The 16,911-nt window shown below is 39.7% G+C and overlaps 1 protein-coding gene across 2 annotated transcripts in view; it reads left to right on the top strand.

Moving 5' to 3' along the window:
• PRORP (protein only RNase P catalytic subunit) overlaps nucleotides 1-16,911 on the top strand; it is a 133,059-nt gene that overhangs the window by 953 nt on the left and 115,195 nt on the right. For both annotated transcript variants that reach the window (XM_075532395.1, XM_075532394.1), the window contains exons 2-4: nucleotides 94-1,384; nucleotides 4,121-4,168; nucleotides 4,997-5,129. In XM_075532395.1, the coding sequence (XP_075388510.1) occupies nucleotides 414-1,384; nucleotides 4,121-4,168; nucleotides 4,997-5,129 (1,152 nt within the window). In that variant the 5' untranslated portion in view covers nucleotides 94-413. The remainder of the gene's footprint in view (nucleotides 1-93; nucleotides 1,385-4,120; nucleotides 4,169-4,996; nucleotides 5,130-16,911) is intronic.

The raw sequence follows: 16,911 nt of genomic DNA, 5'->3' as shown, positions 1-16,911 counted from the left end.
CCCTTATTTCAATATCCTGGGATCCTGCCGCTTTTGAGGGCAATTGTGATGTACGTGAATCAAACTGGGTTCCTCCTTTCCCTTTTCCCTCAGGTGAGAGGATTGCAATACAACGAGCCCCCCCGAGGATCCTCATTTGGAAAGCGGCGATTCCCGTTCTTGTCCCACGGTTCTGGGGTCTGCCGCCGAGATCTGACATCCCCTGAACGCTTTTTAATGGAGATAGCTCACCTGCCTTGTCGCTGTCCACTATTCCCAGACGAAGAGCCCCGAGGTGTCTTGGAAGAAACTGAAAATATTTATTTTTAAAGCCCTCGTCCAGTTCCTTCCTCTCCACTCCCAAGCACATAATTTGGCTTTAGGAGCAGAGACTTTTTGGACATCTCCTTGTCAGGTGCTGATCCCACTGCAAAATGGCTTTCTACTTGTCTTGGTTTCGAAGCTTCCCTAAACTTTGGAAGAACAACGTGTCCCTTGGGTCAGGCCCAGCACACTCTCTCTTTTGTGTGGACCATTGGGCCTTCAGGAGCCAACAGAAGTGGTTAAGCCTTACCACGGTGTCTCCACAAAGTACCAAAGCAACCAATCTGCCGATTGCCAAGACCAGGTGTGGCAGGAAGGAAGATGAAGGAAAGAAGCAAGCTTCTGATTCTCATCTTTTTGCAGCTGGAGCAGCTAAGAAGCGATCACAGATGAATCCTTCGAATAAAGATCCTATCTCACCATCTCAGAGGAACTCTATTCAACTCCCAACAAAACCGTTGAATTCCGAAGAGTGGGATAAACTTAAGGAGGATTTCAAAGGAAGGGCCGATTTTGAGACTTGGATCAGCGCACAGTTAACTCAACAGCGTAGCTCTGTAAATGTGGCCAAATCTCTGCTGGCTTGGGCAGCTGCAAAAAACAATGGTATTGTAAGCTATGACTTACTGGTCAAATATTTATATCTCTGTATCTTTCATGAGCAAACGTCAGAAATCATTGACGTCTATGAAATCATGAAAGCCAGATACAAGATCTTAGAACAAGGGGGTTACACGCTCCTCATCCGGGGTTTAATCCTTGCAGACAGATGGCCAGAGACCTTGCTGCTGTTAGAAGACATCAAAAAAGTAATGGTCCCTTCAAAAAAGAATTATGATGACTGTATCCGGGGAGCTTTCCTTCATCAAGACGCACACACAGCTTGGAAGCTGTATCAGGAATTGCTAGGTTATAATCTCATTCCTATGTTGGAAACCTTAAAAGCTTTCTTTGATTTTGGAAAAGAGATCAAGGACGATCAGTATGCAAACAAACTACAAGACATCCTTTTGTATCTTCGAAATAATCAGCGTTACCCAGGGGAATCGTTTGCGCATAGTATAAAAACATGGTTTGAGAGGTAATTCTGAGTTTTCTTCATATACTTTTAATGCCTATACCTAAAAGTTGTCCCTTTTTTGGTTATTACTAAGAATTATTACTATTCAGATTATGTTTATATTCCATCTCTTAGATTTTTTTTGAAAAACTTTTTTTAAAGTAGCCTAAGCAAGGAAAAAACTACTAGTTTTAACACACTTTTTCCTTTTAGAAGGATCGTTTGTTTTTTGTGTGATATTGATACTTACTGGATAGTAGTTGAGGCCAGAGTTCATAGGAAGAAAGAGTAATGGTATTTGGTTAGAGCTCTTGGTGGCTCATTCAGAAATTCCTATGAAACCTAGTGACTATAATGTGCTGACATTTATTCTGTTTAATCTCTGTACTTCATAAATTTAGATGGTTAGACTGGACAAGAGGTTCCTGATCAAACCTGATACGCAAGTCCTAAAATGGAAAACCTTTATACATCCAGTTCCTTTGAATATTACTATTGTTTGACTGTTCTCTCTAAGGTTATCTCCTTTACTTGCCCATTTTATTCTCGCTAATTGGCTTCATACCTGCTTATTGATCTAGTCTTTTATTTTTTCACCACTAATTTGTTTTAGAGTCTGTTTCAAAAATATACTTCTTCCCTTTCTGTGTTTTCTCTTGCTTTGCTACTACACATCATGTAGAGGAAAAACAAGGCATCATTTCTTTTGGGCTAGGTATTCATTCCGTCATTTAACAATGTATTGAATATGAATGGAAGAAGAGCCAGATTGTGAAAATCTTCGAATACCAAAAAGTCCAGCGTGCTGATTTTGAAGGGGTGTTTGTGAAGGATAGCTGCCAAGTTTAGATAGGAAAGGGATTAAGACGGAATGTAGAAAAGTCTGTTGGTTACTTGTGTAGGTTTCAGGGAGAGATGAGATGACAAGGTCCTGAATTAAGTACATGGGGAAACAATAGAACTAATAAGATTTGATGGTAATACTTATCAGAGGAGAGAGTAAAGGATAAGTTGTTTGAGCAAATGCATACAAAAAATATTGCGACAAAATCATAGAAATCTTTATTTAAAAAATCTAAATATGAAGTTATTGTTTCTCAACACACTACATATACTCGTGTATAAGCCTTGTTTTTCAGCACATTTTTAATGCAGTTTTTGCGGTAAAATTAAGTGCCCCGGCTGATATTCTGGTTGGCTTATACTTGAGTATATACGGTAACCTCAGTCTAGGTCTGTACACTTCTGAAGGTGCCTCCATCTTGCTGTATTTACATCATAACAAAATAGCAGTAATTGGCATCCTTAAGGGTTCAGATTGTTTTCCTTTGAAATATTCTTTGAGTTTAGGAACAAAAAGAAGGATCTTTTAAAAATGTTTATTTTCATTTTAAAAATTTAAATTTTGACATGTAATTCCTATACCATACACTTCAGTGGCTTAGACATGTAAGAGTTGTGTAATTACCAAAATCAATTTTGGAACCTTTTCATTTTCGTACTTATTATTCTTACCTCACCACGTTCCCCACAAAAAGAAGAATCTTAAAGCTTCACAATAAGCCCTCATGACTATCTTGTGTCCTATCAAGAGTAACCCTTTGGAGCCCCCCCGAAAACAGTTGCCATACCCTGAGCTGACCTCTCAGCCTTGCATTTACTGGCCCAGCAGATCCCCTCAGAAGACACTGTCTTGATTGTCCCCCTTCTGTTTTGAAGGTACCCTAACAAGTGTATTCCTAAGAGAAAGGAGCCCTAGTGGTATGGGCTACCCATTGAGCTGCTTTCCAGAACAGCAGCAGTTCAAAACTAGCAACTGCTCCGTAGGAGACGGATGAGGCTTAGAAACCCAAAGGGGCATTTCTACTCTGCCCTGTTAGGGCCACTATGAGTCACAATTGACTCAATGACAGTGATTTTTTAATTATGGAGAGAGCTTGTCTGTAGCCATATACTGATTACAGAGATATATTTAAATTTGTTTTATTTGCAGGAAACCAATGCATACATGAACTGGAATCCTAGTCGGAATACTTTTTGGATTTAGGTAGTTTTTGAATGCTGAGTGGTGAATTTTTTAAAGATCTGTTATACGTTTGATTGCCAACTGCAAGGTTAGCAGTTTGAAACTATCATGCGATCTGAGGAAGCAAAATGAGGCTTTCTACTCCCATAAGGAGTTACAGGCTAGGAAACCCTGTCCTGCAATGTTGCTGTGAAGAATAGACTTTGACCTGATGGCAGTGAGGTTCTGAGTTCTTGTTAAGGCAACACAACCTAACTGGGAATAATAATACTTGACAGTTAAGTAACAGTGATGTATGAGGAACTTCAAAAAGTTTATGGAAAATTAGAATTAAAAGAATTCCCCCCCCCCAAAGTTTTCCAAGTCCCCTTGTAGTAGGCAATAACGTACAAGGAGATAAATTATTCTAAGCTGGAGTGATCTCTGGCAGCTTTCTGGAGGTTTGGGTTGTGTTTGCTCCACAGAGGACACTGCTAAGGTCAGCTGCTTTCCATACAGCACCACATTTGAAGTCAAAGAAGGGGAGCATAGGACTACAGGAGGGGGACTGAAGGGAAGAAGGTGATTCAGAGGAGCGTGCCATCAGTTCCTTATGGCCATCACAATGTGACAACCACTTTCCTAATGAACCCACTTAGGAAATGCCGTTAGCTTTCCAGAGGTCTTGCTTACAGAGTTTCTAAACGTACTAAATATCTTTTGATGATTTGGTTGTACGCTGTTTTTTGTAGCATTCCTGGAGAACAATGGAAAGGACAATTCACTACGATCCAGAAAAGGTAAAGTACAATTTTAGTTTGCTTTTAACTTGTTGAATTTGGGCTTAATCTGTTTTGTTGCTTTCGGCTTTTTAAAAAAGAAAAGGAGAAATTAAGAATACTTTAGGAATAGGAACCCAGGTGGAGTAGTAATTACATGTTGGGCTACTAACTTCAAGGTCAGCAGCTCGAAATCACTAGCCAGCTCCAAGGGAGAAACATGGAGTGTTCTAATCCTGTAAAGACTTAACGGTCTCAGAAACTCATAGGGGCAGTTGTGTAGAGTGGCTATGAGTCAGCTTTGACTCGGTGACAGTGAGTTTGGATTTTGTATAGGGATAGGATGGAGTTGTGTTGGTGCAATGGTTAAGTGCTCAGCTGCTTAGAGAGAAACACCTGGTGATCTGATCCCGTAAAGATGACAGCTTAGAAATCCTTTTAAGGCAGTTCTTATGAGTTGTTAATGAGTTTAAGTCAACTTGACCCCTAACAATAGCAGCGATGGAATAGTTGAGAGTTAATCATTTGAGACCTTAGGAAAAGAAACATAGTTAGTATTAGAGAGTTTACAGAACATTTCCCCTGTAAGTATGGTGCACCTGTTTCTCCTGGGGATTCAGGAGCCGGGTGTGTTTCAGGGTTGACTTTAAAAATAAAAATGTCACCTAAATGCCAGCGGTCTCTTAGGTTTTCTGGCCCATTGATGTAATACGCTAGTGGGTTTCGATGATCGCTCAAGTTTTAATGTTCTTTTTCATTACTTTTCAATTTCCTTATGTCGTGGGGTTATTTATTTAAGAAACAGCTCTTTTCCAGGGCACTCATTAATACCAACAATTCTAATTACAGTGGTCAATGTCTGGGCTGTGGGAAAATGTTAGAGTCTATTTACCTGACTCCAGAAGAATATGAATTTCTCAAGGAAAATATCATGAGAAATGTGATAGATGGAGGTGATCAATACAAAAAGACGACCCCGGAGGTGAGTCAGAACAGATTTTAATTCCTTTCTCAAACTACCTGGCTAAAATCCCATTTCAGTAAACATTTCATGTAAAAGCTAAATGGTAAAGACTTTGGCTCTGCGGACCATGTAGTGTCTACTGAAACCCTCTGCAGTAGCAAGAACAGCCTAAGCAGTATGCATAAACGAACGGCCAAGGCTGTGTCCCGCTAAGCGTTGTTCATCAGAACAACTCGCCAGACCATTCTCCGCCATCCTTGACCACAGAGCTTCGCTTTGGGCTGTTGTAGCCCTGGGATCGAGCTGTCTGTCTGTTGGCCTCAGCCCTCTTACAGATGATAAAACATGCGCTAGAAAGCCATGTTTATAGTGCCCCCAGCAAACGGTGTTCGTGTGCTGGTTTCGCATAACTTTCTAGTCAAGGAAACTTAGGATAACTTGGAAAAAAGTTTGTGTATTGAATTTGAAGGCCTGAAGGCACTTATAGAAGCTTTGTTTTGCTAATCTTTAATACTTGATGCAGGTTTGCTATGATCCACTGAAGGAAAATGCTTTTTTGTGGGTCACTTCTAGGATAGGCTTGCCAGTCATCTTTCTGAATGTGAAATGTGTTCTACTGCCTCACTTTCATGTAAGAGTTTCAGAAAGTACCCATGGACTTGTTTATTCCTTTAACTTCAAAGAATAAAGTCAAAATACCCAGTTATTTCATCATAGATCTATTGAGCACTCATGTCTACCTTCTGACTCAGGTATTAAGATGGATACAAGGTTCGATGAATCATGTTGTTACCGAAGACTGGACATTTCTGCTGGGTGCCACTGAATAGTTTTTCTGTTTCTGTTTATTTGAAACAAACAAACAGATGCACAAAAAACCTTACAGAAACAAGGGTAAAATAGTACCGTCGTCAACTGTATACCCTGCACCTAGAGCAGGGGTGTAAAGCCTTTTTTTCTACCATGGGCCATTTCGGTGTTTATGACATCATTCCTGGGTCATATTAACTGTATCAACTTAAAAATTAGTCTGCTACATTTGATCTTACATTTAATGAAATCACCTATAATGTAAGGTGACCAGATTTTAACCTTGGTAAAGCGGGACACCATCGATAAAACTCATATCCTGGCGAAATAGCCACATGGCAGCCGAAAACGGTGTACCCTAGCTTGTCATGCAATCTTTCCAAAAATCGGGACGTTTTAAAAATGCCGCGGCTACAGGACAAATTGTTCAAAGTTGGGGCTGCCCCACTAAAAGCGGGACGTCTGGTCACCTTACTGTCATGTGGTGGCTGGAACTGCTTCTCTTTGCTGAGGCGTGTGCTGTTAGCTAGTATCCGCGAGTTCATGTCCAGAGAGCACATTTGCTTTCTCTCTCTCTCTATTACTTTCTCTCTCTGGCTTTCTGTAAACAATTTGAAAGTAAACTGCAGGCGTGTAATACTGTGTCTTAGATCTTTCAACATTTATCCTAAGAAAAAGACAATTCTATGTAACCAAAATACTGTCATCACATTTAAGAAAACATTAATTCAGTGCTATTGAATAAAAGGTACATATTTTAAATTTCCCAATTGTCCGCCAAAAGTAGATTTTATAACTTTACCCTAGATCCACAATTCAATCCAGATGCATTCATTGCCTTTGATCATTATGTCTCAGTCTAGAACATCTCCTCTTTCCGTCTTTTTTCATTTTTATGACTTTGACTTTTCTGAAGCATCTGTCTTATATAAGGCTTGTCCTATCCCACTTTGTACCTATAAATCTGCTGAAAGTCTTGTTAAAATACAGATTCTGGGAGGGAGCGGGGGAAGAAAAATGAGGAGCTGATTCCAGGAGCCCAAGCAGAAATCGAGAATTTTGAGAATGATGAGGGCAACGAATATGTAAGGGTGCTTTACACAATTGATGTATGTGTGGATTGTGATAAGAGTTGTATGAACCCCAATAAAATGATTTTTTTTAAATTCCATGAGAGACGTCAAGACTAACTGTAAAACAGATGAAAGTTGAAGATTCTGGAAGCTCGAGACTGGAGGATTCACACAGTGTGAATAAATACTTTACGGTTAAAAAATATATATATATATACCGGTTCTGGTTGTTATCTGAAGCAGGACCTGAGATTTGTATTTTGAACGAGCTCTGCTAGGCCTGTTAGAACAATCTTTCTAGGGTTTCCCCATATTGGAGATGGGGAAGTGGCCATAGCTGGAGAGCAGTGAAGGAGCGTGACTGGATAGATTCAGGGGATAGTTTTTGCCTGGCAGGTAAGGGAAGGCAGAATGGATAAATGCAATCTCTGGTGGGTGGAGGTGGAACCAGTTGTCATTTTTCTAAGACTAAAACCAAAATCAAAGCAGTTGTCGTGGGGTTGATCCCAATTCATGGCAACCACACTTCTGAGATTAGAGGGCAGGAATTAGGTCAGTGGATACTATTAGGTGAACAGGGAGTGGGAGCGGAGAGTTTGTAGCATATGTTCCGTCCTTTAACACAAGTTGGTAAGGGAGAGGGAAAGGAGGCATGGTAACAAGGGAGCTGGGGGAGAATGCTAAACGTTTAGAGCAGCGGCTCCTAACCTGTGGGTGGTGGTGACCCCTTGGGGGTCGAATTACCCTTTCACAGGGGGCACTTAGGACCATTGGAAAACACATAAATATTTCACAATATGTAATTACATATTGTTTTGTGATTAATCACTATGCTTTAATTATATTTGATTATATCCAATTTGTAGCAATGAAAACACATCCTGCATAGCAGATATTTACATTTCGATTCCTAACAGTAGCAAAATTACAGTTAAGAAGTAGCAACGAAAATAATTTTATGGTTGGGGGTCACTACAACATGAACTGTATTAAAGGGTCACAGCATTAGGAAGGTTGAGAATTACTGTTTTAGAAACTAGCTTTTTGTGAGAGGATTGGGGAAAGTCTTGCAGAGTGGTGCTGAATCCCCAATTGAGGGTAGAAAAAAAATGACAGAAGGATTTTGTCAGGAGTTGATTTATTCTGGTGAGCCATTTTCAGTAGTTGGGGCTACTGTGGTGTCGGAAGAGAAAATGCAGATGGTTGAGATGACAGAGGGTTTTGCTAGTGAGAGAGGAGTTGAGGAGCTCCGGAGAAGAGCAGGGAGGAAATGGCTCAACACACTGGGAGGCTGGGTCACAGAGGTGGTTGGGATATTTCAGGTGAAAATTTCAGAGGGGGAGCCTCCCAGACCCTGGCCAGATCTAGAATTGAACCATCAAGTATTGTCATGGGTCCAAGGACAAGTTCAGCTTAGGAATGACCTTTCCCTAAGATCTTTCTTCTTGTGGTTTTGGGATGTACGATTCTTTATAAATATGTATTAGAATTGTATTGTGTTTAGCTTTTTAAATTTTGCTGTACTGGGTGCATAATGAATAGTCTTGACAAATTGCTGAAATTGTGTGATTTCTAAAGCTTGCTTACGATTTGGAATTGTGAGATATAAACCAAGTTGAATCCAAGTTGAGTTTGTCTACTTTTAAGATAAGAAAGAAGTCAGCTGACGTCCACAGGCACCCAAAAAAGAGCATTCCTTCCGTTGTTGCAGCCGTCCGTGTTTCCTTACTTGGTGTCCATTGGTTCCGAACAAACTAAATGAGACAATGCCCGCTAATGAAGTGGCTTTCAACCCTGCTTGCTGGTTAGTATTGCCTTGGGGGGTGTGGTTTAAAATTCTCTATACCTGAGCCCCACCTCTAGAGAGTCTGATATTTTAAAAGACGGCTCTATTAAGGTATTTGACACACAATAGAGTGCATATAGTTAAAGTGTGCCATTTGATGAGTGTGAAACTGTCACCATAAGATAGTAAAAGTATCCATCGCCCCTTGAAATTTCCTTGTGGCCTCCTTTGTTTCTCCCTGCCTGCCCTGCCATCCCTAGGCATCCACTAGAAACCATACAATATAGATTCTTTTTTTAGTCTGGCTTCTAATACTCAGTATAGTTATTTTGAGTTCTAAACCATGTATGTTATATGTATTAGGTGGATTCATTTTTATTCTGAGAAGGTAAGTAGAATTCTGTTGTGTGGAGACACCACACTGTGTAAATTCATTCATTTATGTCATGTGCAGCAGGTGCATTTTTGGTGCAAGCAGTTTGTACTCAGTTACTAACCTAAAGGTTGGCAGTTCAAAATCACGCAATGGATCCCATGGGAAAATGGCCTGGTCATCTATTTCAGTTGAAATCGGAGCTGAGACACCCTGTTGAACAGTTCTGTGCAACGCATGGATTGCCATGAGGTGGGCTCAGTGGTGGTGGGTTTTTAATTTTTTTTTAGCAGGTTTTAAATTTTCATTTTGGAAAAACCTCAGTCATATGAGATTCATTTTTGCTTTTCCTTTTTAAACTTAGGGAGTCTGGAAAGTATAGTGGGCTACACACTGAGCTTCTAACCACAAGGTCATTGGTTCAAACTCACCAGCTGCTCCTTGGGAGAAAAATGAGACTGTCTATTCTGATGGAGCTTTAAAGTCTAGGAAACCCAAAGAGGCAGCTTTTATCTTACAGGGTCACAGAGTTTTGTTTTTTAAACATTTGTTTATTGTACTTAGAAAACATAGCCAGTAGGTGGCAATAATGTATCATGTAAAAATTGTTATTTTCTAGCCAGGGCAATCATGTGAAAAAGGATTTGGTGAGTGGATTTTATTATTAAGCTGAAAAGTATCTGTCACTTTTGTTTGTTGTTGATAAAGAATAGTGATCCTAGGTAAGGATAGAAACTGTGCATAGGAATTGTGAGTGAGCACAGCAGAACTTCCAATAGCATGCCTTTGCCACTGACTTAATGACAAGTATGACTTGCTTTGGCTAGCCTCCGACCTTCTGTGATTTGCGCTCTCTAATGGTTTCATACTTTCTTTTTTTTAAAGCTGTGATTTGGGTGAGAGTTCACAGAGCAAATTGGTTTTCCTACTTACAATCCATACCCATTTTGTTTTGTGAAATTGATTGCAATCCCTGTAATGTAGCAGTACTCTTCCCAATTCCACATTACTTTCCGCTTGCTCTTCATAGTGAAAAGTATTTGGCTTTTTCCTCTGATAAGTGACTTTTACAGGTTTTACTGTAATTGAGTGGACATCAGTAAAGATTTTTTAAAAAATTGAAACTACGTAGATAGTATTTGATGTTAATTCGGTTATTTTAATAATTTAATTTGAATTAGTTCCATAAGTAATTTGATTATTCTTCCTCATATTTTCTTTTTTTCTTAATAATAGTACATTAATTTGCTGTCAGATTTTCTTGTATTTTTGAAATCTTATTCAATTCTGTAATCTTTTTATTGGGAAAAATTCAAACATAGGTAAACTATAATGAATCCCAGCATCATTTATTAACTCAAGTTGTTGTTGTTAGATGCTGTCTGGTCAGTTCTAGCTCATAGTAACCTTTGTAAACAGAACAAAATACTGCTTGGTCCTGTGCCACCCTCACATTCATTGCAGTGTCTGAGCCCATTGTTGCAGCCACTCTATCAGTCCATCGAAGCGAGGGTCTTCCTCTTCTTTCTGATGCTTTACTTTGCTGAGCATGAGGTTTTCCATGGACTGGTCCTTCCTGATAACATACCCAAAATAAATGAGAGAGTCTTGCCTTTCTCACTTATAAGGAACATTCTGACTGTGCTGCTTTCAAGGCAGATTTGTTAGTATTGGCAGTCTATAGTAACTCAATTTTCTTCACCAGTACCATAATTAAATAGTATTATCATCATCAATTATCATCTTCCTTATCAGTTTTCCATCTTTTTTATTCATTGTCCAGCTTTTGCTTGCATATGAGGTGATTGAAAATACCATGGCTTGAGTCAAGCACACCTTAGTCTTCAAAGTGACTCAACACTGGAAAGAGGTCTTATTGCTGCAGATTTGCCCAATGCAATACACGTATCATTTGATTTCTTTTGAACATTTTATTGTGGAGTGGGTGAAAGTTTATAAAACAAATTAGCTCCCAACTTATCAATTTATATATATTTAGTTTTGTGACATTACTTTTGATCCTCTCAATGGAACAGCACTCTTTTTTAAAAATCACTTTATTGGGGGCTCATACAACTCTTATCACACTCCATACATCCGTCCATTGTGTCAAGCACATCTGCACACTCGTTGCCATCATCACTTTCAAAACATTTGCTTTCTACTTCAGCCCTCGATATCAGCTTCTCATTTTCCCCCTTTCTCCCCCTCCCCCATAAACCCCTGATAATTTACAAATTACCATCATTTTGTCATATCTTACACTGTCCGACATCTCCATTCACCTACTTTTCTGTTTTCTATCCCCCGGGGAGGAGGTTATATGTAGATCCTTGTAATCGGTTCCTGGAACAGCACTCAAAACTTCTCTCTGGTTTTCCTATTTCCATTTGTCCATCTTTTCTGCCCTGTCCTGCTTTTTGAGTTTTTTATTTGGACAAATGCTTCCCTTTTTGGTGTTGTATGTTTTGAGGAGCATATTGTTCATGGGTTTTTGAAAATCATTTTTTTTGTGTTCATGGATTTTATTTTTCAGTTTCTAGACTTCTATATTTGGCTGAAAGGTGATCTTCAAGCTAGGGTTCAGGTCCAGGTTTGAAGGGTACGTAAGGGCCATAATCTTAGGGTTCTATCAGTCTATCAAACCAGTTAGTCTGGCATTTTTAAAATGATTTTTAATTTTGTTCTACATTTTTTTCCCACTCTGTCCAGGGACCTCTATTGTGACCTTGATCAGAGTAGTTGGACATGGTAGCTGGGCACCATCCAGTTCTTCCGGCCTCAGGCAGTAGTTGTGTAGTCCGTTAGACTTTTGGATATTTCATTTTCTTCACTTTTCCTGACTCTGTATTTGTTTGATTTTTTTGACTGCTGCTTCCATGGGTGTTGATTGTGGATCTGAGTAAGATGAATCCTTGAGAACTTCAATTGTTTCTCTGTTTTTCATGATGTATTTATTGGTCCACTTGTGAAGAATTTAGTTTTCTTCATGTTGAAGTGTAATCCATATTAAAGGCTGTAGTCTTTGATCTTTATTAGGGCGAGCTCCAAGTCCTCCTCACTTCCATCAAGCATGGTTGTGTTATCTGTACGTTGAAGATTGTTCATGAGTCTTCCTGCAGCCTGATGCTGCAGTGTTCTTCATATAGTCTGACTTCTTGTATTCTTTGTTCAGCATGTACATTGAGTAAGTATGGTAAGAGAATACACCTGGAGAGACACCTTTCCTGATTTTAAAGCAGGGATATTCCCTGGTTCTCTTCGAATGACTGCCTTTTGGTCTATGTACAGGTTCCATAGGACTATGGTGAAGTGTTCTGGCATTCCCCAGCTTTGCAATGTTATCCATAAATTGTTATGATCCACACTGTTGAATACCTTTGTATAGGCAAAAACAACAACACATGTAGACATGTTTCTGGTATTCTCAGCCTTCAGTCAAGCTTCATCTTACATAGGAAATTATCTCTCTTTTCCATGTCCTTTTCTCAATCTAGCTTGAATTTCTGTACTACGGCAACTGTTTTTGAATTATCTTCAGCAAACTGTTACTTAAGTAGGATGCTAATGATATTAGTCAATAATTTCTGCATTCACTTGGATTGCCTTTGTTTGGAATGGGCATTGATGTGTAGTGATTCCCTTAATATCTTTCTTCTAGTCTTTATAACTCCTATCAAATGACTGAGTGAGGTCACACAGATTGGGTATGTTTCTTCGTTTCCTGATTGGTCTGGATGTGAAAAGGTGGAAAAGATGCTAATAGGATTGTATGATTCAATGGTGAGTGATTGTTAATAGGTTCATTTTTGACCGGAAAAACTTGAACTTAATCGTGATTGTAAAAACTTGGGAATGGTCAAATTTTGCCATTCTTCTGGATATAAAGTGAGTCATGTCAGAAGCAGGAAGCAGGGATCCCACCACAATCAAGAAAGACGAGCCAGGAATGGAATATGCCCTTTGGACCCCAAGATTCCTACACTAGACTGCCTTGATACAGGAGACAGTGCTCATACAGGAAAGGAGCAGCCTTAGAACCCAAAATCAGAAGGCAGGCTTTCAGGCCCATGGAGCAGATCAATTTGAGTGCCTTTGGACAGGGTGCTCACTTTGGAGTGGGAATCTAGGTTTGCTGACCCACAGAGGCAGAGCTGGAAACCTCCGAGCGGAGGCTTATGATGGAGCGGCAGGATGAAACCCTGCTGCTTCTGTGCCATCCCCACAGTCTTTGCCGTTTGAGTCTATTGTTACAGCCTCTATTAATCTCTTTGAGGGTTTCCTCTTTTTCACTGACCCCCTACTTTACCAAGCAATGTGTCCTTTTCAGGGTCCTGATAACGTGTCCAAAGCATGCGAGACAAAGTCTTGCCATCCTCACTCTAAGATGCATTCTGTCTGTACTTCTTCCAAGACGGATTTGTTATTCTTGTAGCAGTCCATGATATTTTCAGTATTACTCTTCACCAACACCAAAATCCAATGCATCAATTCCTCTTTGGTTTTCTTTATTCACTATCCAGCTTTCTCTTGCATTTGAGGTGATTGAAAATACCCTGGCTTATGTCAGGCACAATGCAACTCAATTATTGTGTGGGACTCACAAAGACTATGACTAGTAGGACACTGCTAAGTAACTTAATACGCAGCAGACCACCCTCTGGCTCTTCTAGCCATTGGGCTTTGAATTAAAGGATTAACTTTCTCCACAATCATTGGCCACCTCAAAGGACCCCTTTGCTGTTTACTGTTTACAGTTGCCGTCTGATGCAGCATGGGTTTCTTCTAGTGGATACTGACATGCGTTACTCTAATTCACCCTCTTGTTCTGTTAACCACTGTACCACCAGGGCGTCTTCTGTTAGCTTATGTTCATTCCATTTCATTTATACTCCACCCATCCCTCCCTTGCCCCTCTAATTATTTTGAGAAAAGACTTAGGTGTTAATTTTTTCTTCTTTAAGCTATACATTGAATTTTAAATAGTTTTTTTTCTCTTAGAATATACTCTTTTTGTAGAGTTTTATTTCTCTTATACAGTAAAGAATACTTTGGGAGACCAATTCTCAAACTTTTTGTTTTCAGGCCCTGTTATACTCCTAATAATTGTTGAGGACCCAGATAATCCTAGATTAGAAGTTCAAATAGAGAACTTTGAAAATAACTCTTTATAAAAACAATAGAAACACTTTCACACTAATGTTACATGTTGTGGTGTTAATTTCGTGTTTTCTATGAAAAAATAACTCTATTATCCAAAACAAATAAAAAAATTAGAAGAATAGTGTTGTATTGCGTGTTGTAAATCCCTTTAATTACTTGAGAATCTCTGGTGGCACAGAGATTAAAGCATTCAACTACTAGCCAAAAAGTTTGAGTCTACCAACTGCTCCTTGGGAGAGAGAGGGGCCAGTCTGCTTTTGTGACTATTGACAGCACGGAACCTGGGGCAGTTCTGCTCCCCTGCAGTGCCACTGGCACTGGAATTGACTGGTTTGGGGGTGATTATATGACTGAATGGAGACAACTGGATCTTTATATCGTCTTCTATACACAGCCTTTTGCAATATACTCCTTTGGCTGATGTGTATAAGGACAATGCGTTATTACAGAGCTATGTGGTTAGAAAAGAAGAGAGTGTTTCATTGGCATTTTCAGTAACTTAGGCTATCCGCTCCTGATACACCCAAATCCTTTTACACTTGTGAGCACGTGAGAGAGGGGCAAATGTCAGCTTAGTGTTATGAGAATGGTTTTGACCTTCCAGTCCCCTTAGAGAAGTGCTGTTCTATTTAAAATGTGGCTCCTTTTTATTTCTACTGGAAGCTTAAGTCAGACTTATTTCCTTGGATTTTATTACTTACTCACAAAGTGAGCTAAAGTAAACCAAAGGCAACAGTCCCACTCCTCAGAGTGTCCTCTACTTAATAGCTGCTTCTGTTCTTTCTCAGCTTTTACTGCTTGAGGTTTCTTTTTGCATCATCTTCCTCTTCCCAAAATGAAAGTGGCTTTTATTCTACTTATAAGAAGAATATTTATATATTATTTTAAAATATGATGAACAAAAATTGATAAGAATGAAGAAGGAAACAACAGCTTGCCATTGGACTACCCTTTTGAACTTCTAATGAAACTTTAATCTCCGCAGCAGTCCCCCAGAACCCTGTGATGTAGAACTTCTTACGTAAAAGTTTAATGACTTTGAACTCTGCAATCTAAAAAAGAAATTGGACGAAGGCAAATTGCATGTGATACATTTAATCGACTTTTTAAGGTTAAGTTTAAATCAAATCATTTGTTCTGCTTGATAATATCTCTTCAGTTAATTGTCAGTGGGAAGGCCTCTGGTGTTTCTCTAACTACAAATTAAAAACAGAACATACGACCCAAATGAAATGCCAGTAAAGAACTGATCTCCTTTAGGTTTGTTGTTGTTGTTGTTGTTGTTGTGTAAGTTTGGAGGACAGCCATCCCAACAGTGGCTTGAGAGTGGGGACTGGCACAGTCCTTAGAACCTTCTCCTCTCTCTCGTTTAGATTGGGAGAGCTGCTCATCTCTGTGACTGTTTTGTTTTTCAGATTTGAAACGTGTGGTAAAGTAAGCTTTGGAAAATCGGAGATAGAAAAAAATCTGAGATAAATTTAATGATCAGCAATACAGTTTTAAAACTATTTTTGCATGTTTATTTATAAAAGTTTACCCTGAATTCAAGTAGTCATGAACTTATGAATACCTTGTTTGATACTTGCTAATGCATCACTAATGTTATTCCCATTATTCCTACCTCACCTACACTCACAAGACAACAAAACACTGAAAGGTATGTGGTTTCTTAATTATCCAAGTGAGTTGGTGTAAGAATTATGGCAAAGGAAAATAAAGTGAAACTTCTAGAAAAAAATCAATGAGTTCAGAATACAGGGAATGAAAACTTAAAAATAGAACCAGACTGACTCCTAATAATGCCCTTCTCAACTTCAGACAGTCCCCTCCCCATCCCTAGAACAGCTCTCACTTTCTCTTAAAGCACTCGGTGAAATTAGGGCCGAGGGCTTCCTTTTCTCCCAAAGCCTAACTGAGATTGCTTTTACAAGGTAGTAGGAATTGGGTGTGGGTGTACGTGGCAAGATCAGCAGTTCAAAACCACCTTGCTGCTCAGGAGAACTATGAGGCTTTCTGCAGTCTCAGAAACTCACTGGGCAGTTTTGTTCTGTCCCATAGAATTGCTATGGTCATCAACTCAACGGCAGTGAGTTTTTAGTATTTAGTTGCTGGTATTTAGTGTACGTGTGGTAAAGCAAAATTATGTGGTATGACTCTTTTATCCGTAGTTTTTGTGGTGTAGAGGATGGATTAGTGTTGCCACCCCTCTGGGAACCAAAGGGAGGAATACCAGGACTGTCAAGACGCACCAGTGGAGCATGTATGAGAACCCTGCCTGAAGTGGTGGGGCACCAGAGGCTCTGGCACTGAGCCCATGAGACACTGCAGAAGAGCTGCACTAAGACTGTGGGGCCGAGCAGAGGAGCTAGCAATGTTGTGACCATGAAGTAGAGTGGTCAGCAGGTGGTTTTGAACTGCGGATCTTACACTGAACGCGTAAAGCTGAGTGTTGTAAGGCTGGAAGCTGGCTTCAGAGTGGCGTGCCCTGGGGTTGGGTAGCTGAGAGACTGTGGTTAGACAGACACTTGGCTGCTGGTATGGCTGAGCAAAGGCGCTGCTATGAATAAAGCACTGTAGCCTTAATGTTTTCTGATC

This window comes from Tenrec ecaudatus, chromosome 14 (assembly GCF_050624435.1).
Source record: "Tenrec ecaudatus isolate mTenEca1 chromosome 14, mTenEca1.hap1, whole genome shotgun sequence".
Lineage (NCBI taxonomy): Eukaryota > Metazoa > Chordata > Mammalia > Afrosoricida > Tenrecidae > Tenrec > Tenrec ecaudatus.
The sequence above is the reverse complement of the archived record's forward strand: the minus strand, read 5'-3'. Positions and strand labels throughout refer to the sequence as shown.